The following is a 27,359-nucleotide window of genomic DNA, read 5'->3' on the forward strand; positions in this document are numbered from 1 at the left end:
ATCATAGAAAACAGATTTACTCTGTATTTAAGTCACATTTAATACAAGACAAGTTGGTCTGAAATGGTGAACTGGTTCTATTTGGAACAAAGTATGGCACAGATTCCCAATAGCTATGGACACTGTGTAAATAACACATTTTTTCTCTTTGCAATGATTATCAATTCGCCAAAAATAGTGTAACAGTCAAACGGGAAGAGTGAAGGAAAACAGATTTAAAGGGAAGAAATAATAAAAAAGTCTAAATTGAAAATAAATGACTGCTTTTGTAAGAAACTTTATTTAACTTCATTTTTAAAAATGCATTCTCTCCTCAGAACAAATGCCACCTTAAAAAAAGATTGCAGTAGCACACGCTTGCACTCAAAGGAAAACATGCAAACCTGATGGCTGAAAAAAATCTGCATAAAAATCCAAGACTTCAGGCAAAAGTTTGCCCCATGTGCCTTCAGGGACCCCAGACCATAGACAGCTTTCAGTGCAATGCCTCTTGCTTCCAATTGGTGGGGAAAATATATGGCAGAAGCTTGTCTTCTGACAGCTACACTCTCCCAAATGTTTGAAGCAAAACCAGTTTCTGCTATATTTTAAAATATTGTTAAACGGTTGCAGGAAGTATAAACAGAATTCAATAAAATGTCAGAATCCAGTGAAGAAAAACTTTTGATTTCTACCCTGTGCCATACATTTCTTAAAAAAATTAGACAGAAAAACAGATTTTTATTAATACACCCTCTTTAAATTTTTTATTTCTGAAAGCAGCTCTTTATGCAAATCATAAGCAGTTCCTGAGTAACTGCAGTAAACAGTGTCTTTTAAATATTTTTGCGCCTCAGCTCTTCTGTTTTGGTTCTTCCTTGTTTTTCTCCCTACTTTTCAAGTTTAATCTCAGTTCCTTTTTCAAAAAAAATGTGCAAGTTCAGTTAGCATCATTTCCAGAAGTCCACAGCTTGCAGGTCCTCCTGCAACAACTATAAGATCTGCACGTGTGCTAGGTTGTATTCCTATACCTATTGCAGATTTTGCTCTCAAACCTGTACAGCATGCATTTTCACGTCTTCTTCAGCATACGGCGGGACTGCCATGTATGGAATTTATTGTAGGCCGTCTGCAGCATCTCTTCTATATGACTTATCAACTGAAAGATTAAGAGGAGAAAAAAATAAATGTCTCAGCTACCACAAAATAGATCCCCTCCCCTGCCTTTGATCAAATAGATGCTCAGTTAGATTATTCCTTTCATTCACTCTGAGCCATCTCACCAAGATCAAGGAGGCATGCCAGATGAGGAGAGAAAGGACCTAGAAGCCCTATGCTAACTGCAGAGGTAGCAGTTCAGAGAGCTACTAAGCTGAACAGGTCCCAGGGACGTGACACTTGGTTCTGCTGTTTGTTCCGGTATTTAGTCTGTAACCACTTAAAGTCTGATATGGTAGGAGATTATTCTGAAGTAGCTCAAGTTCTACTTCATGATGGAAGTAGAAAGTGAAACAACTTGCCCCTTTCTGTTGTCTCACTTGAGCAATTTCCAAAGTTATAGCTCTAGACAAGTTTGTTGTCATTCAGCAAGGTAGCCAGGGAGAGTCAAGGAGAAAAGGCATACCTAACTTTGTACCTAATTTCCCTCTGCCAATTTCCTCAGTAGTAATAATAATAGAAAAACAAAATGACATAGGATAAGAAGCAGCAAAGCCACCATCCTTTGATAATTACGATTCACATTATCAATTATGTAATTAATATAATGTAATTAAAGTTAAGAGTATTTTTCCCTTACATTTGTGCTTAAATACTGTCTGCGAATCTTTTCTTGGAATGGGCAGAGCTTCGTCACCTGAAATCTTTCCAAGTTGCTCCTCATTTTCACAACCTGAGAGAGAGACAGAAACCAATGTTGTAACTGCTTGCACAGAACACCTTGTAACTCATTCTGGGGGATACTTTAAGTATGTACAGTTTGAGGAAGGAAAAACTCCTAAAACATCTTTAACTTAAAGCATATTTATTTTTGAGTACAACATGCCTGAAAATCCACTGTGGTGGCAAGGTGATTACTATTACTTGGTCAGTGAATTCTATAGATATTAACCAAAACATCTGTTTTGTTTTTTTTTGCTTCATGCAAAGACCGTATGGTGAATTTCAGGCCACATTTTGCAGCAGAAAATTTAAAATGGCTGAATGCAAGTTTTTAATCTTTGTGATCCACGTGAGGTCAGAGGTTGAGAATGGCAACAGAAAAATTGTAACAATCCTACCTGGTTATAGCCAGACAACCTTTCATTAAGGCAGCTCTGTTCTAAAAAGCAGTGCATGTTTTGAAGCTGAGTGATTTTTGCAATGGATAGAAGGATAAGGAAAACTTCCTTGTAAACATTGTTGCAGACATTAGGTCTTAAAGTTGGGAAAGGGGGGGCTATAGTTTGTGTGTGTTAAACTGACAATGATAAATCTGCAGCTGGAAAACAGCTGGCCATTCTGCTGGAAACTAGAGCACAGCAAGTGTTCCTGAAGGGGGTTAAGAGGCCTACAGGGATAAGTATGATTTTAGCCAATAGTACTGAGTTGCTGAAAAAAGTCACATTTTACAGTGTTCTGTGAACTTCAGTTCTAGGGATGAGTTCTGTGCGTCAAGTTAATGATGGTCATTTTAAACCATGATCTGGCCGTGTCTAAACCATGCCCACACTAGGAAGGCTCCACCTTACCTTTTCTTCTAGGAATGGCGTGTTAACTGGAAAGCAGGACCAGAAGTGTCGTAGCAGTTCCCCTACTGCCACGTACAAGTGTTTTAGTTCAGACTGAACGTCATTTGGCACCATCTCTGCAACGGGAAAAAGGCTTTGTCGCTTCACTCAAAACTAACATATGTAAAATGAGAACGTTAGGCTAATGAAGAAGCTTAGTAATATACATTTCATAGTAGAATGACAGAAAGGTTGGCTGGGAGGGAACTCTGAGGTGCTTCACACCTGAAGCAGGACTATCAGTGGTATTAGGTCAGGTCAGCTGCTTATTTGTGGCTATGCATGGAAACTCATAATATTGAGGCAGATCTATAGCCAGGCTAACAATGGACACCGTGCTTTAATCCAGAATTAGAAGTAATAATTAGAAATAATTGTTGTTGTTACAGCGGGGCAGTACTGACTGCTTCTGGGACCAGAGCCTTGTTCTGTTCAAAGCCCAGTGCAAAATGGGCTGTGAGGTGTGTGGTGAATACTGCAAGCTAATGTAACTTCTAACTTTCCCCGCTGTTACATGGGCAATGAGAATAGTCACAGCACCTGTCAGCGATAGGACACACAGAAGACAAGAAGTTTAGGCAGGAACAAGGAACTTTCTCCCCAGCAGCGCTTTAAAGAAAAAAATGGCTACACTACTCAAGAACAGGGAGGGCACCATAACTGTAAACAGCAGGGATAAAAAGCACAGCCTGTCACTGAGAATGGCAGGAGCAGTCACTTGAACAGTATATAACAAACTTGAGGATGAAGCTGTTAAAAAGAAGGTGGTTAGGTTTGATGAAAAGGAGTTTAGCACCCAGTCTGTCAGTTGGGATGGGCAAGAAAGCCTTGTTACTGGCTTGCCGACTCCTTTCTGTTTATTACCATGAGAAATTCATACTTCTTCAACAGACTGCATAGTCTCTGCTGTCCTTCAGATCAAGTACAAAATGTGAACTAGAGAACCGTACTAAACCCTGCCTTGTGAGAACAGGGATTCATCTGCTGTGAGACTAAAGGGAAAGGAACTCAAGCTGGCACAAATGTGACAACAGGAAATAGAGCAGTTGAATGGAGATGGGAGAAGGAGGGGTTGCCTGTTTGCCCTTGTAGTCCACAAGAAAAACATCCTTCACAGGGAGCTGTGGATCTTAAATGCAGGCTGCAAAAAACCTAGTTCCAAACAATTACCTAGAACACACTTCTTTAGAGCTCTCCCAGACTATGCCTTTTATTTTCTAAAATCCAGGAAAAATACAAGAGTGCTGTGCAAGCAAACCCTTTAACCGTACAAGGACTTAGTATTGGGTGCATCCTTTATCACTTGCTCTGTAAAGTTCCGTCATTCACTTGCTGCAGCACTGGTACAGCCAGCGCCGCCCTCATAGGGTGCCTGGGTTGTTTTTTTTCTTGTTGCCATAACCAGTCTTACTCCAGCTACATGTTTCCAGAATTTCCTTTATCAGTGTAACATTCTAAGAGAGATGAAACAGCAAGCTGCTTTAAAAAGGAATAAAATGTGATTCAAGTACTATACATCCTAAGTCCTTACGGTTTATGGCTTGCTGTGTTCCACCCTGCATAAGTGCTCCTCCAGGTGACAGGACTGCAATAGTGCTAGTAGCATCACCACTTGAAAGAACCTGAAGGGAAAGAGGTAACAATTATTTCAGACCACTTTTTCCAACAATGTGTCCTTAAAATAAATTGTGTAAGAAACCTAATTGTAGATATAGTTGGGAAGATACAGTGGAAGCTCTGATGAAGAGTTTGCTGTACTGAAGAATTAAATGAGGTGGCTTTGTTAGCTCATGTTTTCAATGAAATCTCTCCAATTATGAACCAACAAACCTTTCCTTTACCTAGTATGTGAACTGGCTGCGCAGCTACTCCTACAGGATAATCCTCACAATACAGAGATGTGACACATTCACAGTTTTGACCCCTTTTCTTATGGCCAAATTTAAGAAGGGTAGTTCAGAAACTGGCTGGTGAGATGGCCATACTATCCTCATGCTGCTAAAAGCGAGCTTCTCTGCAGCCCATGCTTAAAAACAGATCCTACCTAAATGCATTTTGTGGCAAAAGACCCATTCAGTTATATGCCTGCTTACTAGACCTCCTAACACCACGATATCTTAATTTTCAGAGGGTGGCATCAATAATATTTGCCAGTATTCATGTTGCACGATTGTCCTGCTTTACTATTTTATGCCTTTACTATTTCTTCAGAACAATATGGTAATGGTAGAATATAACCCTGAATATCAGCAAAGCTTCAACTGTCTTTTTTTCTTATTATTTTCTGTGTTTATATTTTAAACACAACAGCTGAAAAGGTATCACCTAAAGCTGTAAATTATGTTTAGGCAAAGTTAAAATTCCAGTAGCCAAGAGACAGAAAGCTAGATGTTAACATTAGGAAAGGAATTTTGCTGAAAATTCTTCCATACCTGAGTTAGTTTGGGTACATATGCCTCCATTTCTTGCCTAATACTATGAAAAGAACTAATTATATCCTGACTGGTTGCATATTGCTGTGATTGAATTGGAGTTGGACCATGATAATACCTGTGAGAGAGAAAAGTATATTAATAGGAGTGTTGGTAAAAATGGAAAAAAATCATTGGACAGTCATTCATATCTTTGCAATTTTAGATGCTTTGCAACTGTTGACTCCACTATCTAAATCCTGTTTGTTGGCATGAAAAGTAAATGTATTGCCATGTGGAAGGAGGTTGGGTTAGAGATGGTATGGCGCCAAAATAAGACGTTTCTATTGTTGAATCTGCGAGCGTCATTCTGCCAATGAAAAGCTACCTGTGCCACCTATTTTGCTCAGTTCTGGGAATATCATCATAATGGAGGAATTGACACTGCTTTTATTTGAACCTCAGCTAAACGAAGTTACACGCACATTTGGATCTGTTCTCCTTCCTGTGGTATCACTCCTTGTCTAAAGTTACTGCTATGGTTCTTAAACTGAAGAGTCTAAAAAACAACTACTAGAAAAATACAAGACCAGTGGCCAGTCCAAACTATCCCAACAGCCCTTCTTTCCCCTGGGGGAGCGGATTTTGCTTGGAATTGTATATGAACACATGCTACACGTTTTTCCACTGAGCTGCAACAAAGTGCTGAACCTTTAAGATAAGTCTGTTAAGATTTTCATAGATATTATATCAAAGCCCTCCTAGTAGGTTTACAGAGGCTTAACAAGCTGAGAAGCAAGGTAAAATCAAACTACAAATTTAAATGGGAATTACTTGGAAGTTGGTTTATGCAGGAATTCATGTTTTGTTTCTAAATTTAGCCTAAACACACTTCATTGCGGCACAGTGGAAACTAAATCAGCCGATTGTGTGCAGGCTGTGATGAGACCTGCTAGATAGAATATGCTGAAATAGCCCAGCATATTTGGTTAACTTACCTGTCAGATTTCTTTAAGTTTAGTGCAATAGTTTTAACGCTATTATTCTTTGCTAAATCTTCATATTCAATGGACTCCTGTAGTTTCACCTAAAAATAAACCAAAGAATTGTACACTTCACTAATTAGAGCACAATTTGGCACATTTACTGCCTTTTTTCTCTCACTTAACTGAGATTGTGTGAAAGGGCTAGTAACACCTTAATGAAAACAAAATTGGCCAGAATAGTTTGTGTCTACCCTCCTAAGGGAGGTATGCCCAGTACCGTTTTAAACGTGCAGCTTGCAAGTCTTGGGACTACTGCTTTTTCTGTAGATTCTGACCAAAACTCACAGTCCCCGACACTAGAGAAATTATTCTGCTATACATACATCATTCTTTTTTCTCTCTACTTAAGTCCAGCTATCTCCAGATTAACAGAAATAGTAACAATGTAATGGCTGGAGTACAAGAGTGTAGGACTAACACCCTAACAGTTGCTCAAGATATTTGGTGACAGTAGAGCTAGAGCATTCGTGGTGAGAGGTGTCACCACAGTGGTGACAGACTTTTTCAGCATGGGTAACACCACAGGGGTAGTTTTCCTTTTGTAGGCTCCCACTCTTATGCTACTTTCTCATTCCTCTCATCATCACATTTGTTCTTGTCCTGGTCTATTTACTTCCTCAGTAAAAGTCTGCAGCTTTCAGGAAGTCAAAGCTGTTGACCACTGCAACGTTTAACAACTTGTGTATTTTACAGCCTTTTCTCACGACATATGCAGGTTTTGAGTCAGCTTGGCATTTTCTATTTTGGCTGTCAACTCTATCAAGGAGTATTCAGTTAGTTTTGTAGCAGTTATAGTACTTCTTCCCCACTTTGCAAGCTGCTGTTGTTCATCTGAAACAGGCTGTTGCCCTAGTTCAATGCACCAGGCATCACTACTCTTTCAGTTGAACCTTCCTCCAGCTTCTGACCTTAAGATGAAGGCTGCTGCATGCCAGTTCAATCATCCCCTCTATAAACATACACTTGACAAGTTAATATTGTCTCCTGAACACCCCTCTCTCTTTCATATGTATGTTTTCTAGAAGTGTTCAGGCAAAAAGCAAAAATACATCTGCACAGCATGGAAAGAACCTGGGTCCAATTAGAACAATGTTGGAAACTTGGCTTTCATGGGGCATAACTAAAGAGATTAACAGAACAGTACTTCAAGGTGTAGTTCATTCACGTTTACTAACAGACATATTCTATGCACAAAGCTTTTCACTGGCCCTCAATTGTTATTCAATATACTTTTAAGCAAAGCTAACTTAAGTATTGTTTTAGATACTTCTTAAAACACATAATGAACCTTCAGCATTGTTTTAAGAGACAGCATCCAATTCCTTTCAACCAGAATTGCATCAGCTAACTATACCTTTTTCATTGGTGGTTGAAAGAAATCTGAATCCCTGGAGTTTCCATCCATACTGCTGGTCTCACTGTAATGGTCATTTTGTGCTTCTCTTAAAATAGAGAAACAGCATTAAAAAGAATCCACCTCAAAGGAAGTTTTAAATACATGCTAGAGACAAGGTAAATACATTTATTTCAAAAGTTCTATATGCGTCTTCATACTGTATACCAGCTTCCCCCCTTATGTCTTAACTTATAGAAGTTGATCTAGATAAAAGGAACCAATTCCTCAAATGACCCTGTTTGTCAAGGGGGAAATTCAACAGCAGGGAACGGTACTTCTGCCTCTCTGCAGAAATAGTAGCGTGCCCACAATGCAAGTGGGACACAGCAAAATCATGCAAAACAAACACTTTGCATACACACTGAGGCCAATCTTGTATTAGCAGAGCTATGGGAGCTCTGAAATAGTACTGTTTCAGAACGAGAGCTACTGTCTTGTCTCACTCTGAACTGAGGAACAGAAACACATATTACCCAGAACGTTATCTGAGGCCCACTGCTCATTCTGGGTGAGACAAGAACAATGAGAGGGAGCTCAGCCATGCAGAAGAAATGATTTAAATAAGATCTCTCACAGGTAAGGCCTGTAGGATTTTGGTACAGTAATAATCTGTTGTTTAGATGGTTGTCTATAAACAAGTTGTACCACAGACCTCACAACAAACCCATTTCATTCCTCTTCTAACAAGTTTTTCCACTACAAATATATGTAACCAGCTGATACCTTTAAGGCATGGTCAGGGACAGGGTGCTGCACTGGGTAAACCTCTAACGTGATCCACCCAAGTCACAATGTTCTTCTGCTTCTGCTTTGACCTCTTCCCATGCAACCTGCTATAGGAAGCCCCAGCAGGCCTGCTCCTGGAAGGCAGGCAATAGGAACTTCCTGTACCAGACCTCTCCCCCCCCGCACAGCCAACAGAATTCTCTTCTGCAGCCTTCAGCAGGGCTAGAGAGCTAAGGCAGAAACATCCTTTCCTTTTCTGTATCTGATTTGTATGATAGCAACCCAGCTAAAAATAGCATTTATTTCAGACAGCTCTGAAAAAACTGTATGAAGTAAAATGGAACCTAACAGTACTTTCATTTCTAGAGCCTAATAGTTCATTCATAAAGAGAGGCTGGATGAGGAACTGCAGATGTATTTTCCTTTTGGAAATTCCTTAAGGTATGCAACAAAATTTAGCTTTTAGACAACATTTAAACTTACTGTTTTCTGAGGCCAGCTGCAAGGACCATGGCACTATGATGATTAAAGCGTTTTATAATGGCAGCATTGCTACTTTCTCTAGCAGATTTTGAGGCATTTGATGTAGAGGCCACAGAAGCAACACCGTAGCCCTACAAAGAAAATAACACTAGTTACCTCCTCTCTCAAAGCCAGAGGGACCATTCTGTGTTTTCCATTGAGTCAGGAAGCCTGTGTGCCACCTCCTTGGAATTTCACTGGGTGATACTGCACCATCATCTGAAGCAGTGTTTTCTTACCTTCCCCCCCACCATCACCCACATGTGCTCTGAAAAAACTTCAAATGCTTGAACATTTAGAGGTGTCAAAAAGAGTCTTGAACAAGTAATTTTATAAGACACCTTGATCTGTTGTATATACAGGACTAGCTTTAAAAAAAAAGGATCACCTGTACTAAACAGACAGGCACGGATGGCAAGTAAAAACTAGCAATTGTGTTACTGACCTCTTTTTAACTTCTTGTAGAACACCAGCAGCCCGCAGGCTAAATGACACCTGTCTGGAGGATGTGATAGCACTGGGAATTCAAAAAACCTCAAGCCTTAAAGCTGGCAGTGTTCCCCAGTTACCAGGCGGCTGAAGGCAAAGCGAAGTAATTCCTCTTAAAAAGAGAGAAGTCTGGCTTTATACCCAGCACACTAAGGCAGGCATCTGAGCATAGGCTCCAGTTCTTCACACACACATAACTGTGTAAATGTTGAGCACTCAACAAGCACAGCAGCCTAGTAAGTGACCTGTCTTAGAATAAGCATTTGTAGTAATTTCAACAGGAGAAAGACCCACTTTCCCCTTAAATGAAACGATTTTTTTTGTATTTTTGCCAAGTACTTACTTCATCTAATGTTTTATCTTCCAAAGCTGTTAGATCTATCAGAGGGTTTTTTACTCCTTGAGATACCATTGTTTTTAACCCTGTATGAAAGAAACAAAGAAAAGACCATGAAAAAAAACAGAAGTAATTATTACACTGTATTTAACCTTTAAGGAAAGGCCAAAGGTTCTGTAGATGTCCAAATATCACCATGACTAGAACTTCCAACCCTTTTCAAAGTTCCCTTCAAAATAAGCCATAAATTTGGAATATTATTGTAAAAGAGCAGCCTACTAATTACAGCAGCTTTCAACAACTTCTACACAACTGAACGCTGTTCTATATATAAAAAAGAGGATGCATTTAATATTAGTTGTATTAGTGGGAACTGGGAGGCCTTAGTTTTGTTTCTTCTAATTTTAGCACTGTATTGCTGGACTGTCTTGGGTAGAATGGTAGTTTGTATCTGGTGATAGCTTTTACTTGTGAAGGGTTGTGGGTTCCTAATAGAATGTATTCACTAGACAGAACATGCACCAATGAATGGTGTTAAATGATCTTATCCCTTCACATTCGAGGTAGGTTTGTAATCATATAGAAAAGTTTAATATGAAATCTTAAATATCATCTGACTTAAGCTTCTATTAAAATGACTGACAGAACAGGTAACAGGATCCACATTTGTCTATTGTGAAAAACTGATCCTACTACGAAAGCTATACCTGCTCTAAGTTGTGCACACAGCATGAAATGAAGGCTTATGTAAAGGAAGTTATTCCATAGTAACTGATGGCAGAGCATAAGTATACTATCATGATCACTTATTTTTGGAATTTATCACTGATTTATTGTTGCCTGAGTTGTGATAAAGGGTATTTCTAGTACTAGCACTTCCCCATTTGTTTCAAGGAATGCATTTGCTATCAGACAGCCTAAGAATAATAAAGCTATAGACAACTTCCAATGTCCATCTCTACCTCTCACAGTTTGACAAACAAGATGTCCAATAGATGGACATATGAGAACTCTGACTTGAGTTTTGCAAAGTTCACTAGCCATACCTCTTGATTTGTGCTCTATAATACTGCTAAGTTAACAGCCTATTGCAGAAAAAGAAAACTTACCTTTTTCATCCAGTTTGGCACATTCTGCAAAGAGGTCTTTTGAGCCTGTATTGAGTCTGTCCCGATGGAAATAATGAGACTGAAAAAATCGTGTCCAGAATTCCCTCTCTGTCATGTTATGTGGAACATTTTCTGCATATTTCATTTTTACTGTGAACAAGCAAGTAATGATTACAAAGTGTTCTGCAAATCCTAATACAGTACTTTACATCAAAAATTCCTTGCTTGCTTCCTTGCTTTCTGTCTAGTGCTATCACCATTGGTGCCAGTTAAACGTAAGGGAATGCAGTAGTTGAACATCAGCAAACTCTTCTATGCCTTGCAATACTACCTAGTGCTCTGAAAAGAAATGTACATCACAGAAACCAGAATATTCTAATCTGAATCACACACGCGCGCACACATACGAAGTCTTATTTACCAGAATTCTAGTTAGTCTCAGGATGGATCTAGCATTTTTAACCTAGAGCCAAAAGGAACCCTTATCAGGGTTCAGCATAGTGCAAGGGAAGGAACTGTCTCTTGCCCTCCTCTAAAGGTGGTATCATGGTGGGAAAAAAAATGACATGATCAGTAGGGGCGTATTATGGGAGCCAAGTAACTGCTTACAATTAAAAAAAAGTCAGTGCAACAAGTTGAAATGCTTTCATCTAATGAAATCAAGTTTTCATTTCAAAAGCATGTCTTAGCACATACTTCTTTCAATCCCTTCTCAAATTAAGGAAATAAGGCAGGGAAAAATCATCCAAAGAGACTAAAGATACAGTCCTTTATACTTACAGGCTCAGGCTTGCAATGTAGTCTTCCTGGAGTAAAATGGTAGTAAACAAATCTTAAATGAATGTATTTGTAATGCAAAGCACGATTCTTACCTGCAGGATATGTTCGAAATATGGATTCGATGATATCTGAAGTCAAATTGTACCTCAGACCATTGCAGCCATCTGTTTGAGGCCGTACATCAGCCTAAAAAAAAAAGCATACAGGGAGGAGAAACAGTTTAAGTCTGAATTCCCTCTGTAAATGGAGAAGGAAAAAAAAAAAAGGCATAACTAAGTCAAATTCTGCTGCAGATAATCCTCCTCCTCCAGTAATACATAGCATATTTGATCATAAATAGCTATTTTTGGAGTGGTAAATAAAAGAGCACGCATTAATTAGTTTATTATACTTGCCACTTAAGGGATGATTCAAGAAGTAGACTGTAGATTTTAGAAGATGAAAAAGACCATCAATCAAGGGAGATATACTTAGTTTAATATAACCTTGTTCCAATGTAAGAAAAGGCATGTTTACTGTATATGCCCTATCTTTTGGTGTTCATTCAAGAATTCAGATAGTGAAGAATCAGTGATAACTTATGGTTGTTACACCTTATTTTCTTAAGCACTAAAAGCATCTCAGTATAAGTGATATATAACATTGCATTTAAAAACTGACCGTAAGCCTTAGTCAGAACTTGTGAATTACAGTTCAGTGATCATTTTAGGAAGCTCTGCATCAAGCAAGCAGAGTCAGATTCTCAGTAACTGAGGAAAGCATATGCTGCCTTTTCTTCCTTTTCCTGTACACTTAAATTCTAGTTTTTAGTACTACCTTGTCTCTAGAGAAGCACTCATTCTGAACAGAGCCAGATAGTTATTTTTAACTTGGATGAGAACACACATACCTAGAGATTTCTTCTTCACAAATGCAGTGTACACAAACTGGTTATTAACGTAACAATCAGTTACTTTAAGAAAGGTTCACTTTTTTTTTTTAAGGTGTAAGAATAGTGCGGTGACAGAAAATCAAAACAAATTCATTTAACTGATTCAGGTATTTATAAAGGGAAAAGTGAGCATTTGTATAGCAGGTAGGCCAGAAAACAATTCCCATCTCCTCTTTCCCTCCCAAACCTTTAGCGTGTGCAAACAGTCATTACAAAGGTAAAAATAGGATTCCAGCTAGCAAATCATAATTTGTATGAGTTTTGTTGCAGAAGTAAAAACACGTCCCTGTGGAAGGAATCTGAAGATTGTACCTAGATTACTTTCAGATTGCATTCAGATTACAAAAGCATTGAGATCTTACGAAGGGATAACATAACTGAAAGTTGGGGAAAGAGATAAAACAAGCTTTCAGATGTACAAGTTGTTCTTTGGCTAGCTGAAAGCATGTACCAGCTTAGAAAAACAAACACAGGGAAGGAATAAGACTGCTTTGTGTGGGTGTCTTCGCGGCTTCATTTATGCACATGGATGTTGCAACAGACACTCTTTTATTGCATTAATTAATTGCATTAATACACTATAATCTAGTGACTAAGTTAATCATTTTTTCTGTTACATGGAAGACAAAGCAGCAATATAAAGAGCATCTGCCTATTGCCTCTTTAAGGTTAAGTTCAATCTGAGCATCTTAAATTGACAGAATTTTGAGGTTGCAGATTTGCACAAAATCTTTACTTTTTTTCCCCCCTTTACACTTGCAATATTTTAACAAACAGAGAAAGAAGAACATTCAAGTATATGGGAATAAAGTATAAGAGCAGAAATCTTTCCCCAATTCGTTTGCTCTAAAGTGTTTTAAATTAGAGGTTCAACATACCAGAAATGCTGCAGAGATGCCCACATCCTGCTTACTAGGTGCTGCAGAATTATCCCCTGCATTCAAGCTTAAACGGTTGGCCCAGAATTCTTCAGCACTGATTACTTGGCTCACAACAAGGTCTTTATAGAGCTGAAACAAAACAGGATCTTCTTGCAGCATTCTGGTAAAAGAATGTATTGAATACAATTGAAATACTGAAGAATAAATCACTAGGATTTCCATAACTAACATGAGTTCACAAAAGGAACAGAAACTAACTCTTCTTTCAAAAAATGCTGTGTATTTCTTAATAAGATTGTGTAAATAACCAACCTCAATAACGATACTTGTCTCAAAAGAATGAAGAAAGGACTTAAAAAACCTTGAAGGAATAGCATTAAGTGCTAGAAAACAGTAAAGCCTAGGAAAACATTAATATGGGATTAATGTCTTGTCCTTAAATATTCTGTGAAGCTTTTGTGCCTTTGCATGCCCAAGACTAGAGTCTTGTGAACTGCAAAAGCACACTGACTCTTCCTGAACTACCATTACCAAAGTCTCGTAGTAGAAAAAGGGGATTTGGGCACTGTCCAATTCTTGTTTAAAATCTTAGAATTTGGTATTTACAGGTCTCTACTTTAGTGCAAGAGTACAGATAACAAAATATGCATGGCATAAGATAGCTTAAAACACACATGGTCTTGAGATTTTTTTTCATTTACATTTCTCTTGCTGACAGTAGGACCTTCACCACTTAACTACTGCATACAGTGCAAGTGCTGCAGAAACGTTCGGTGTCACTACCTCCACCAGGGAGTAATGTTTACAGAAGTTAGAAACCAAATATCAAGCAAGTACCCTTACTATCCACAATACAAAAAAGGTATGCACCAGAAACTTCAGTTATTTCATGTTCTCTTTTTCATGCAGCTGTATACCAATTAGGAGCCCACACTAGGTTATCTGCTGGGAACCATGCATGCACGCGGACAATTAGCCAATAACCTCAACAACCTTAAGCACGTTCCTCAGGGTCCTGGTTGTGAACAAAAAAAAAAATGAGGCGTCTTATGAATACATAGCACATAGTCTAAGGAAGAACGTAGACAGATTGCAATTTGGACTGAGCCAAAGTCTGTAGCAGCTCTGAGGACAAAGTAGGATGAGATAGAAGTGGTAACCTTCTGGGACAGGACATTGCTAGTATGTTTTCTTACCAAGGTTATTTTTTATCCCTTTTTTTTTTTTTTTTTTTTTTTTTACGAATATGGATTAGTAGCCATGACCACTAATTAGTGCAGCAGGAAATAATCTTAATTTGAAATAGCTCATTTAATCTTGGAATTTTGGTACATACTCACCCCAAGTATCAATAATCAGAGGAATGCCACAAGGACTCTGGATGAAGTACTGTACCAGAATAGGCTAGACTTTTTGGCCTCATCTGTTCCAAATTAGGCTAGTGAAGCCCCATCACTGGTCTTGAACTTTAATTGTTAAAAGAACAGACTAGAACAGTCTGTTCTAAAGGTTCTGTCTTTTCTGATTCTAGTTTTCTGTAACTAGAAAAGCTATTAATGCCACATAGCATAGTACTGTAAGACTCCATTTACAGCTACAAAGATCGAGAGCTAAGACTGTCCACCTACTTGGTGGTGTTACTGTTAGAAATAAGGAAGTAGCGTAAAGAAACCAGTATGGTAACAGTGCCAAAGTAGCCTGCACTACTGTAGAGTCTAGCTGTCACTGCAGTACTGAAAACAGTTCATCTCAGATTTGTCAGAGCTCCAGTGCAAGGACTCTTGTCTGTTTGGGAAATCCCTTTGTAAAGATCTAATCTGCCCAGTGAAGTCCTATTTTTTGGTTAAAAAATATTAAGTCTACCTTTAACTTAGATAAGTTCAAAGCTACAACAGTCTTTGAAAAGGGAAGCTAGCAGATACGGGATTCACAGGAGATGCTAGTGAAACTCATCTGGGGAGTCACAGAGAAGTGTGCCCTAAGCCCCCAAGGGCTGGTTTAAAACAAATATTTTATAGGAAAGGAAGCATATCTTAAAAGCCCTTTTAAAGAAGGACTTAGTTCCTGAAACTCATCTCTAAATTCTTTTTAGAATAAACATCCTGCGTGCCAAATAACAAACTACTACATGTCAAGTGAGATGTATGAAAAAATAGAGTAACTTAGTATAGTATATAAAAAACAGGAGAATATTTGGCAGGGGCAGGCAGGAAGGAAAGGGTTATGCAGGGAGGAAAAAAACAAGCACAAATCAAGGAAGGTGAGAACTTCTGGAAAAAAAATCTTTCAGGCAGCTTTTCTCACTGGTACTTATGTACTTAAGCACACTAAAGACACAGACTGCCAGTTGGGCACTTTCATCTCATAGCGATAGGTAACAAAGACTGGGTAGCAGCTGGGCTGGCTGCCTTTACACCTCGAGAATGTGTCACTGAGAACACAAGCACAGTCTCAACATGTTAGAGTTATATAAGTCCTGAGGAACTGCCTCTAAATTGAAAGCGGAGAGATTTTTACAAATGCAACATCGCAAACAACGTTGCAATACAACACAAGTTAGACAAGACTTATAAAACAAATAAAAACAGCTTTCAGACTCCTTTCTCTTTACCTGTTTTTCTCCTCAAGTTCTTTATTAGCTTTCCTTTTGAATTTGGGCAACAGTTGTTGAAGAAGATCCTTTACAGCATCTCGCTCCTTCACTGCTGTGCTTTCATTGGAGAAGTGAAAGTTGGTTGTGTCCCCCGCATGCAATACTAGCTGAAGCTGAATTTTAGCTTTACCTTCTGGACTGATTTTCTGGCCTAGATTACACAGAGAGCATTAATTAGCAACAGACAGTAAGCTTATATAAGGAACTGTCTACCCTAGAGTATTTGGTTATAAGCAGTTATCCACATCATCCAATTAAATGTCATTATCCTACGTGTGAACTCCAGCCATGCAAGTAGAACAGAGTCCTCCCCTTAAATTAGTTGGAATGCTGCACCTCGTCCTCTCCAAAACCCAGTATCCTTCAGCCACAGCTCAGGAGCCCAGATTCAGCTTGGTATTCACTACATTCTCTGTTAGCAAACTCCTGTGAATTAGCTTTTCATCACCTGGAGACTTCAACCTGGTACAAGTCCAGGTTGCTGCTGAAAGGTAACAGCCTTGTCACTTCACCCTTGCCCCTTCTTCCCACTGCCTCTCTTGCACTGGTGCTAGCATTTGTGCAGCAGGCCAAGCCAAGGAACCGAGCCACTGAAAAGTAATCCCCCTTCTGTTTTTCCAGCTGGGCCAGCTCCCACAGAAGAGTAGTAAGAAAGCAGATGCAGGGTGGGGTAACAGGATGTTGACAGCAAAAGTATGCTGTTTTCAAGTGGCGTGCTGTAAGCACAGTTAGCCACAGTACTCCCCAAAGGTGATCCCCAGGTGCCTCCAAGGTGCTACTACACCCTAATGACTCATAAGAAAAAGCTAACTCCTGCTTCTTGTAACCAGAGGCTAGAACAACTAAGTTTATGGACGGTAAACAACTACATTTATGGATTGTTTTGTTATATTGACTTCAGCATAGCCCTGCAAATGGCACCCACCTAACTTCCAATCTTGGCCCCTTTCTCCAATGCAGCCTGGAGACAGGAACCAAAGGTCACCCCTAAATCACGATCTTTCTTACAAATTTCTTATCCCACATCCCACTTTTTTGATTTTGATAAAACAAATAAGCGCGAGTCATCTAAGTTATAATGACTTATATGCCTGCACACTTTAATATGTAAGCTGCTTAAGTGTGTATAAGCTAAATGGCCGGATAAAACCTTCACAAAATTGAATATAAGTGAACAGACCTTTTAAACTTCTTGTCACATTTGTATTTCAGAAAACAGCATATTAGTTTTGATTCATCACACACACTTTTGATCATGCTGCAGTACTTCTATGTGACTTCTGACAGCAGTAATCACTAAAGCTTAACCAAGTGATGCATACAACATTTTAAAATTCTTTTTTGGCATTACAACACATGGAACACGAGTACTAATTGGAGCCAGAAAGGCAGCATAGAATAGACGTTTCCTGTTCAGTTTTGACTTGCAAGTACTCTGCTATTGCAACAGCAAACACTTATTGGGTGCATTACAGTCAGGCCAAACTACAGAAGATAGCACTTGTGAAGCTGTGGTCTCTTGGATGAAAATAAAACAGTGAGGTTCACTTTATATGAAAACTGGAACAGCTTTAGATGCATAGTTTAACAGACAACATGCCAGATAGCTTCTGTGTTAGACCCTGAAAATCCTATACTCTTCCTCAACCCTCCTCCCACCCTTCCCTCCACAAGCATATGGCATAGATAATTTCTGTTTGATTTATTGCAGAAATTTTTCGAAAGTTAATAGAAAGTGCAGTGCAACAAAGATCTGAAGAGTACAGAAGTTCTGCAATTACATCCTTTATCAACTGTTAAGCATGTACCATGGTCCTGACCACTGCTGCTATACAGAATAGCCTAGACAAAGCCCCAGACCCTTGCAACCTTCCTGAATTACCTACCAGTGTTTTATAGCAAATAAGCTTTGGACTGTATTTAAACATTTCTTGAAACACCACTTACTGAAGCTGGAATAGGAAAAGTCTTTACTTACATTTTATGTCTGCATACATATGGCTGACTGTGAAGCGGTCTTTGCCTTCAGGTGCCCATGCTATCCTTTCAGCCATAAGGTAGAGAGCCCCATCCTGCTTCTTCTGACGTACCTTCTTTACAATCAGTAACACTTCTTCAGATGATGTCGCCATTGTGGCTACAAGGAACTATTAAAAAGAGCAGAGTTGACTATTATCATCATCACTTATCTCTTACTATTCCTGTCAAGGTATTACAACCCAATTTACTCATTAATGCCTACATCATTTTTGAACTAATGCAGATAGACATGCTCCCCTGTGACAATGCAGTTAGCAAATTTATTTAGACAAAACAGTGCGAGCTACTTAAATAATTCACCTAATTATATTGCCGAGACTCCTCGTGCTCCCATAAAAGACCTGCACATCTTAAACTGATAACCAAGTTCTCCTATTTTAATGTTTCTTTACTGTTTTTTCAAGCTCGGAAGAAAACCAAAGCTACACAAGGAACACAAATTCCAGATCTCCTCTGGCATTTGGCAGCATTTCCCTTCTTCAGTACGAACAGCAGATGCTAAATCATTTCACAAGAGGGAGGGATACAAGGTATGTGAAAAAACAAGGATTTTCAGTTCTCCTCTGCACTAAAGATAACAGTCCAGTTACAGTCCTGTTCCTACTGTAGTGATTTTTGCCCAAGGCTTGAACGATATTTGGTATGCTTGATCCCAGCTGTCCAGTCTCCTATCCCCATCCCTCAGAGGGACTGGACTATGTTATACCTGCTTCAAAAGATTGGGAATTTTTTCACTAGCCTCTCATCGACTAACCTTTTGATACATGACAGCAGTCCTTTTGCTAACCTTTTGATAATCTTCCCAGCAGTCACCATCCCTCCTCTTTTCAGGTTCACTCTACAGCCTTAAATGTCTCAAGAGAATATGTATGCCATAGGTATGTCTAGATTTTGTTAACATACTGTTGCACGCTTATCAAAAAATCCCAGGTTTAGTATGTTTGCTGTAAACGTTTAGTCTGTCCAATTGCTGTATTTTGTACACCACAAACTTTTCTGTTGATATATAGAACAGTATTTTCAAAAGGTGATACACGTATTTTATGTGTTTTATAATAATGTTTGCTGGTGTCTGCATCAAACTTCAAAATTTGCAATTTGCATCACCTATCACACTAATAATAGGTATCACAAAATGACACTTCTGAGTATTGAAATTCAGATAGTGTTTTTTTTTCTTTTTTTTTTAAAGGCATCAGCAAGATAGGAGATCTTACTCTGACAATCTAAATAGTAGGACAGCATTCCCTTCGGCAAGTCAAAACCCATCATTGCAATGCGTTAAGTAAAATACTGTATGGGAAGATTCAATGGTAAACGGGCTCTGCACTTAAGCTTTGCTCATTTATCGCGTCACTCAGCCAAGGCTTCGCCCAAGACTTCAGTGATGCTGAGCTGAATGTGGGGGTTCACATCAGCACCACTGCAGCAGCCACTAGAACATGCTGTGCCACATTCAGAGCAGCCCTGCTAATACTGCTCTCTCAAGGAAAACTGCATGGCATAATTTCAGGCCTGTTTCCTAGCATAATCCATTACAGTCTCCCCAGCAGCATTATTCTCTTTCAGTGCTATTTGTGCTACCATTTTATGGAGAATTTCCTGTTGCAGGTCTGTAGTCTCTCATCAGCACCTTATCCTTACCGGAAAAAGGCAGCTAGCCACAGAATCCAATAGACCAGAAACCTCAATATACACAAGACTACAGATTTTGACGCTTTTCTCCCCTTGTTAATTTACAGTCCTTTGAGGTCATTATTAGCAAACGCAGTAGAGACAAAACCACAGAATGCAAAGGAATTAAAATCGTTCTGAACAGAAAGAAAAGGAAAGCATTTCCATAGTCAGGCTTTCTGATGCAAGTTGCTTTGCTTTTAACCATGCTATTTCACCCACCTACAAGCAGTCTTTTAACTAGGGAGGAAAACGATCAGCAGCTAGCAACTTCTCCTTTACAGACGCAGTGCTTCTAGCACAGTACCCTGCAGTGTGCAATCTGTGAACGCACAATTATCCCACAAGTGGCTCATTCTACCTTCTGGGAGAGCGAATGCATGAGCTTGCTGCCATTCTTATTTGTCACTGCTCTGCTTCCTTTTTCATGCAGTAATTTATGGTGGCAGTAGGATGATATGTACAATAAGCATTACCCAAAATGGAGAAAACCCCGAGCTGTCTTTTAAACAATACATCAGAAAGAGTAAAACAGAGTAATAATCAGGACTTAGAAAAGTTACCGGCTTTCACTAATGAGAACAAGATGGCTTCTCTTGTTACAAGAAGTCCAAAATTCTAAAATAGAAATCTCACCCAGCTGCTAGAAAAGCGTGAGGATGGTCTCCTACTGACTGCAGAGGGGAAGGCGATATCCTCACCATGCACATGCAGGGAGCCAGTCACTTTCTCTTTTTTTTGACACTTAAGGCTTACGATGAAAAAGGGTGAGAGCCATCAATGATCTGCTCACGCCTGCCCCAATATCCTAACATCTATATTTAACAACTGTGCTGAAGCTTCCAGGAACCAGTACTGCAGATGATGATATTGCTGCTCAAAGAGGCAACAACTGCAACATTCCTAGGGAGAAATTCTCTTATTTTACATCTTTGACTGATAATTTTAATCTGCTGCTAAAAGAAGCAGTGTTGGAGTTGTTCAATTGCAGATTTTGGAAGACAAGACTTTTCTCTGGCTTAAGCATCTTCCTGAATAGGAACCAGACAATTTATTTGAAAATTCTGTAGTAACAAAGCTTTTAAAGAGATGGTTGGTAGCTCTGAAAACCATCTGAATAAAGGGGTAGGCCTTAACCCATGGGTATAACTTGTCATCAAGCCTGTCTTGGGGACGTTAATGTCAGCTGCAATTTACAACTGGCAAGATCAATCAGGAAGCTTCAGCTTGGCGTAAAACAAAACAAAAGGTTCTGTTTGCTTATCTATGACTAACTCCTCCTCTCCCAGCTCTATGGGAATCTTAGAATCATTAAGGTTGGAAAAATCCTCTAAGATCAGCTGGTCCAACCCTCCCCCTACCACCACCATCACCCACTAAGCCATGTCCCCAAGCACCACATCCAACCCTTCCTTGAACACCCCCAGGGATGGTGACTCCACCACCTCCCTGGGCAACCCACTCAATGCCTGACCAGCTTTTGGAAGCGAGCACAGCTTTTTGGCAATGCCATTACGTTTCAACGGTTACCTTGCCTTTAACGCAGAGACTCTTCCTAACTGATCGCAAAGCCGGGAGCCTGCCTCGTAACGCCCCGCTGAGCGCTCTCCGTTACCAGCACTTGGCTCCAGCCTCCTCCTGCGGGGCTCGGGGAGGTCTGAGCAGGAACGGAGGAAACCTTTACACCGCTGGCTAACTCAGATGTGGGCAGGAGCCGGCAGCCGGGCTGTGCCAGCCTCACCGCTCGGTTTCCGCTGCCGCAGGGCAGGCCGGACAGCCGGTACCGGCGGGCAGCCGGCGCTAGCGGTCAGCAGCCGGTCCCAGCGGGCAGCCGGCCCGCCGAGGCGCGGCCCCGCCACCCCGTCACCTCAGCGCGGGGCCGGGAGCCGCCGCAGCGGCGCCTTCGGGGCGCAGCCGCCACCGCGCCGGCCTGCCCCGGGCCCCCGCCTTTGTGCCCCCCGCCACCTTCCCGCCGCCCGGGCTCGGTCCCGGCGGAGCCCTCCCGGCCTAACGCTCCCCGCCGGGCCGGGCCGTGCCGTGCCGGGCCGCGGCCGCAGGGAGGGCGCCTGAGGGCCGCGGCCCCGCGATGCGCCGCAGCCGCGGCCCCGCCGCCCCCCCCAGGCGCTTACCGTGGGCGGGGGCCGGCCGGGCGCTAGGGGGGTCGGGCCGCCGCTGCCGGGGCCATGGGGCGGGCGGGGGGCGGGCACGTGACCGGAACACGCCGCGGAGGGGGGGAGGAGGGAGGGAGGAGGCCGCGTCACGTGACGGGGGAGCGGGCCGCCGCCGCGCGGCCCCGGCGGTCACGTGGCCGCCCCCCCCGCTCTCCCTCCCTCCTCCTCCCGGCTCACGTGACGGCCCCTCCCCCGCCGCCATGACGGGAGCGGCCGGAGGGGGGGCGGCGGCGCCGGTGCCGCGCCCACCCCGCCGCTCCCCCCCGCCCGCCGCGCCCGGCCCTCCCCGGTCCCCGCCGTCACCCGGCCCCGCGGGGCGCGGCTCCCGCTCGTCCCCCGCCATCGGGCCCGGCAGGCCCCGGCCGCTCCGCTCCCAGCTCGGCGCCGCCCGGCGCGGCGCTGCGGGGGAGGGGCCTCCCCTCGGCAACGGCCCGCCGCGGGGGGAGGGGGGGCGTCGCGTCAGCGTCACGTGCCCGGGGCCGCGCGTCACGCGTCCGCCCGCCCTCGCGAGGCCGGCGGCCCGCTCGCCCCGCCCCCCGCCAAGGGTCACGTGCCGCGGGGGGCGGCCGCTGGCGTGAGGCAGCGCGAGGTCGGCTGACGGGGGGCGGCGGCTGAGGGGGGGCGGCCGGGAGCCTCCCCTGCTCCTGCTGAGGGGGACTCGGGGCTGCTGCGGTCTCTGTACGGGACCTCCTGCGTCCTCCCTCCCCCAGTTGCCCTGCCTCTGGGTTTTTGGGCAGCGTACCCATCGGAACTTCTCAAATTCCGCAGCAAAAGTGCTTCTGGCTCCCTAACCCTCCCCAAAGGTAGGCTTCTGGGGGTTGGCGTAGGTACTAAACATCAGTGATAAGTGTCTACCTGCAGAACTTGGGCAAAGGAGTTTAAAACCGGGTGCATGTATGCTGTTGGTATGCTGAAGTCTAATGCTCCTTGAGCATTTTCCTCTTGTAATAGTCTCTTTAATTGCAAAAAATCTGTTGTAATACTAAAAAGTAGACTAATTGAGAACCTACCTTCTTTTTGGCAGGTGCTGCCAAATGCTGAAGCTGTGATGTACCCATGAGTGAGTACTGCCAGCCTTATGCATCTATGGCCTCTGTGCCAGTCATTCCAGACTCTTACAACCACGTACTGGCAGAGTTTGAATGTTTGGATCCGTTGCTTTCTGCGCTCAGGCTGGATTCTAGTCGTCTGAAGGTGAGTTTGTGACGTTCGTTTTTGTTATTCAATTAAAAAAGTTACCCTAATCAGTTTGTTATTCTAATTAGCCCACAAGCTTTATCATGTTCTTTGGGGGTTTGTGCATGCTAGCTTATGGGTGGTGTGCTATGGAGAAAGAAGAAGTGAAGACAGAATCCTGCTACAGTGTTTTCTTAATGCAACTGCAGGGTAAAAAATACAATTGTAGACGGTTGCTATCTTCTACAGCTTGTCTGGATCTCAGAAGAAGCAATTTTAATTTCTTTAGTGATGGCTCTGCTGCTAGTGTTTGAGGAGTGGCACACAAAGTTGGCAAGCAATGAACTCTTTAAAAAGCAAACTAATAACGTAAAGAAAAGATATTGTACTTACTAGTGTCTATGTTCTGCATTATGATTTTTATGCCTTCAGTGCACGTGTATAGCTGTGTCGAGGAGATGGATAGCTCTAGGCAGCTCAGGAGGAGGACTGAATCTTATACAGAGAGATGGTTGGAAGCAAAGGCTCTTTCTTACTCATAAGGTAAGGGTAAAATATTCTGGACAAAAATATCCAGGGGAATTGGGACTGGCAAAGAGGTGTTTTCATGTTAATTTTTATTAAAAGAGTCAATAGGTATTTTCAGCTTGTTTAAATTGTCCAAGTAAGGTAACGTTTCAGACTGCTATGTGTTAAAAAGGGTTGTGGTACTGGTCTGTGTCCCCAGAGTGTGTGGTGTAACGTGTTTCTTGAGGTGTGAAAGAAACTGCTTGAGAGGGACAGAACTCTGCTTATCCAATTCTTACTTTTAACAGCAGCAGCGAAGTTACCCCCTGAATGTATGAGTCAAAAGAAAACCCTCGAACATGTAACCAGAGCACCTAACGTGGATAACTACTAATGTTTGGGTATCCAAACTACAAACTACCTGAATAGGCAAAGAAAATATAGGCTTGCTTGTTTTTTCTGAAGGAGGTCAAGGAATAGGGATTGCTGTTCCTACTGCCCAATAGTATTTCCTGGGAGCCATTGTTGCTCCCACTTTAAAATGAATGCAACCATCTTTGGAGGTTGCAAACACCTTGCTTAGTTCTGGCAAAACAACTTCCATAGGTACAAGGACAGGTGACTGATTTCTGTGTTCCCAGGCTGGAGGATGAGCTGTTGATTCTCTTGATCCAGTCGTGTTGTTGGCTGCTTCTTCTTAGAGTAAGCTCAGTGTGTGCAAACAGAACCCAAAAAGCACCCGTATCACCACAAACTGGTAGCAGCTGTTGATATTAATCTGTTTTATTTCATAGAGATAAAAGTTGTGTTCTGGCAAAGGTAGTACAAGAACGTTTATTACCCATGCTTACTGCCATACTTGCTTTCAGGAAGGTGCCATTTCCCGAGTTGCCTGCTGTTTGCATGATGAAGACTACGTTGCTGTTGCCACCAGGTGAATGATGTACTTGGAAACCCAAATGGCGGATAAATATTTTGAAGTAACTTCTAAGTTTCAGACTGACATCTGCTGAGAACTTGGAGGGAGGCAGAGAATTAACTGGTAGAGGCTTCAACAGAATAATTCTCTGCGTAGTTTGCTTATTCTTTTTTTTCTGACATAATTATTCTAGGAAGAAGCTGTATTCCTGTAACAAAACATCTATGAGAGAGCTAAACATGCAAAGTTATGATAAATGTATCCTTGAGACCCTTCAGCATCAGAAGAAATGTTTTCAGTGATATGGCAGAGTGAAATTTGTAGTTGATATCACGTTGTTTAAAATTTAAATGCATATTTTTCCTTATGCTTAGCATCCTTGCTGGCAATGCCAGCTCTGAGGTGGACTTCTTGCTTAGGTTTTCTATTTCTTTGGGATAATGCATTTTTGTCACTGATAAAACACTGAATGCCTTTAGAACACTTATGCTCAAGCTGTGTTTTCTTTTAAATGTTGCAGCCAAGGTCTCGTAGTAGTCTGGGAGCTGAATCAGGAACGTCGTGGGAAACCAGAACGGATTTATGTTTCCTCTGAGCATAAGGGCAGAAAAGTCACAGCTCTATGTTGGGATACAGCAGCCCTCCGTGTTTTTGTAGGAGATCATGTGGGAAAAGTATCAGCCATCAAGATTAACACATCAAAACAAGGAAAGGTAAAACGTCGCATACTTCGGGATAAAGAGGTTCCCAGGGGGTGCTGTATGGATTTTTTTTTTTTTTTTTTAAGAGATGTAGAACAGAGGAAAATTTCCTTTGGCTGTTGGGAAAGCAAACTTTCTGGGTAGCTTTGACTGCAAGAGAAACAGTCTACTGAGATAACAGTAGAAATCCTTGCAATTCCATACCCAAACCTTTTTTAGCTAATTTACTAACTCAGTGTAAAATCGTTTTCAAATCTTTAGAACTAAAAATTGTGTGATTTAGCAACACAGAGATGCTGGATTCAGACTGACTTTGTGCGGGTAGGTTCTGACAGAAATTTGTCCAGACTTCAGAGATTTGAGCAAATCCACAGTTCATCTTAAATTTGTTTGCTATGATCAAGATCAAGCATGGTCTTGTAGAATTCCCTTCAGTACAGGACAGAGCAGTATTAAAATAGTGTGTTTGTACTGGCTGAGCTTCTTCCTCATGGAGTTGACAAGTATCCAAGTACTCAGTTTTGGCATTTCTGAGCCTGATGGACTCCTTGGACCCCTCAGACTCCAGGTGCAGTGTCAGCCACATGTTTTGGTCCTCAGCTCATCTGTTAGTCTGAGAAAGGGCAGTCACAGACTCTGATTTTTTCTGGGCTTCCTGGATCAGTATGAAAGCTGTGCATGTTTATCCTTCTTCTTAAATGTGTATTTCTTGGGCTCTGTCTGGATACTCTCATTCCTGAAGATGTGCAGTAGTTAAAACAAATGGTGGGTGGACACAAAGTTTAAACCAATTACACTTCGTGCAAAAGGCATGCACGTTAATGAATAGCAGCCTGATTTCTAGTTTTTCAGTGTTTCAAGTTTTATCATGACTAGGTCATTTCCTTCTCCTTTTAGTTGGTAAGATGCAGCACAACCTGGAAGTAGGCATGTTCCTTCAGGTTGTTTCCATCCCTCATGAGAGACTTCAGAAGGAAAATTGTCTTAAAAGTAGCAAGAACATTGCATTTAAAGAGCAAGAAAATCAGCTGTGGAAGGATAGGGGAGAAGGGCAAGACCCATGAAATATGTGCCTGCTTGGACCTGTTAAGACTGTTGGATCTCAAATGCAGTGCAGTTTGTTCAAAGTAAGCAATTGACACCTTCATAACAAACAAGACAGCTTTAAACTGTCAAACATGGTGATTGTCCACTAGAAAATGGGAGTGCACTTTGCAGTAGTTTCTTATTCATAAGAAGTCTGTCTAGGACTCTGTTCTGGCACCCATGCAAGCTGAGAGACTTGAGTAATTAAGAGCATTTGGGTAATTGACTGCTGGATAATAGAAAAAGTTTGTGAGTGTATATAAACCACCTAAATCTGATGGATTTTTTTTTGTATTCAGTAATCCCTCAGATCTGTCTCTATAAGACTTGGCTGAAAGTACCCGTTGGGAGAATTGAGAGAATTGGCAAGTGAACAAAGCTTACAAAAGAGACCCTCGTAAAGTTACAAAAACACTCTCTTAAAAAAAAAAAAAAGTCTGTGTGTTGTATGATAAGATTTCTTTTCTTAAAACTTTGGTAATGGAAAACTTCGGTAATGTTTTTGGGAAGAGGATGATTTAGATTCCTCTATCTCTAAGCATTAGAACCTTGTTTCATGGGGGAGAGAAGAGAGGAACTGCATTGCCTTGCTTTGTCTTAGGCTGTATATTCAAGTGTATGTGAGCCTTTTCTGAATTTTGCAATTTTAACTTAATGAAATAATCTTTATGCTGAACTGAGGCCCAGTATGCGTTTTTTTCTTTTTTCTTTAAACTGTAGGCTGCTGCCACTTTTGTGATGTTTCCCGTTCAGATTATAACCACTGTAGATTCCCGTGTTGTTCAGCTTGATTATTTGGATGGAAGACTGCTCATATCTTCACTTACACGTACTTATTTGTGTGATACAGAGAGGCAAGTTATGTTTTTCTTGTAAAATATTGGACTTGCAAGGCTGCTCTGCAACCAGGTGGGTTGACTGCAGAAGGCTTTTTTCAGCAATTGCTGAAAGAGGAAAAAAAATCTCATGATCTACGGTTTTACTTAAACTAATAAATATCGCTGCACCCCGTATGTTATAAACTTTATGCAGGCTTCAGAATTTAAATTCTGCAATG

General features: G+C 41.5%; 2 protein-coding genes across 5 annotated transcripts in view; one reads left to right on the plus strand and one right to left on the minus strand.

Moving 5' to 3' along the window:
* Positions 1-22,090, minus strand: GTF2H1 (general transcription factor IIH subunit 1). 2 transcript variants are annotated; one of them, XM_040558974.1, is made up of 15 exons: positions 21,872-22,090; positions 18,007-18,175; positions 15,987-16,179; positions 13,373-13,535; positions 11,656-11,749; positions 10,784-10,933; positions 9,681-9,760; positions 8,810-8,940; positions 7,559-7,646; positions 6,157-6,245; positions 5,180-5,297; positions 4,279-4,369; positions 2,709-2,824; positions 1,778-1,870; positions 1-1,138 (listed from the first exon to the last, which is right to left on the minus strand). In XM_040558974.1, the coding sequence occupies exons 2-15, from the start codon at positions 18,158-18,160 to the stop codon at positions 1,052-1,054; spliced, it is 1,647 nt and encodes a 548-aa protein (XP_040414908.1). In that variant the 5' UTR covers positions 18,161-18,175; positions 21,872-22,090; the 3' UTR covers positions 1-1,051. The 2 variants fall into 2 exon arrangements, with proteins under 2 accessions (XP_040414908.1, XP_040414907.1); XM_040558973.1 differs by lacking the exon at positions 21,872-22,090 and adding an exon at positions 21,273-21,575.
* The window catches only part of HPS5 (HPS5 biogenesis of lysosomal organelles complex 2 subunit 2), a 25,443-nt gene continuing 16,275 nt past the window's right edge, over positions 18,192-27,359 (plus strand). Inside the window, exons 1-6 of one of the 3 annotated variants that reach the window (XM_040558972.1) lie at positions 18,192-18,598; positions 22,938-23,107; positions 23,522-23,632; positions 24,466-24,530; positions 25,036-25,228; positions 27,023-27,156. In XM_040558972.1, the coding sequence (XP_040414906.1) occupies positions 22,970-23,107; positions 23,522-23,632; positions 24,466-24,530; positions 25,036-25,228; positions 27,023-27,156 (641 nt within the window). In that variant the 5' untranslated portion in view covers positions 18,192-18,598; positions 22,938-22,969. Of the gene's footprint in view, positions 18,599-22,468; positions 22,717-22,937; positions 23,108-23,521; positions 23,633-24,465; positions 24,531-25,035; positions 25,229-27,022; positions 27,157-27,359 lie in introns of those variants that run through there. The other 2 variants (XM_040558971.1, XR_005820340.1) reach the window with 2 other exon arrangements.

The sequence above is a fragment of the Cygnus olor genome, chromosome 5 (assembly GCF_009769625.2).
Source record: "Cygnus olor isolate bCygOlo1 chromosome 5, bCygOlo1.pri.v2, whole genome shotgun sequence".
NCBI lineage: Eukaryota > Metazoa > Chordata > Aves > Anseriformes > Anatidae > Cygnus > Cygnus olor.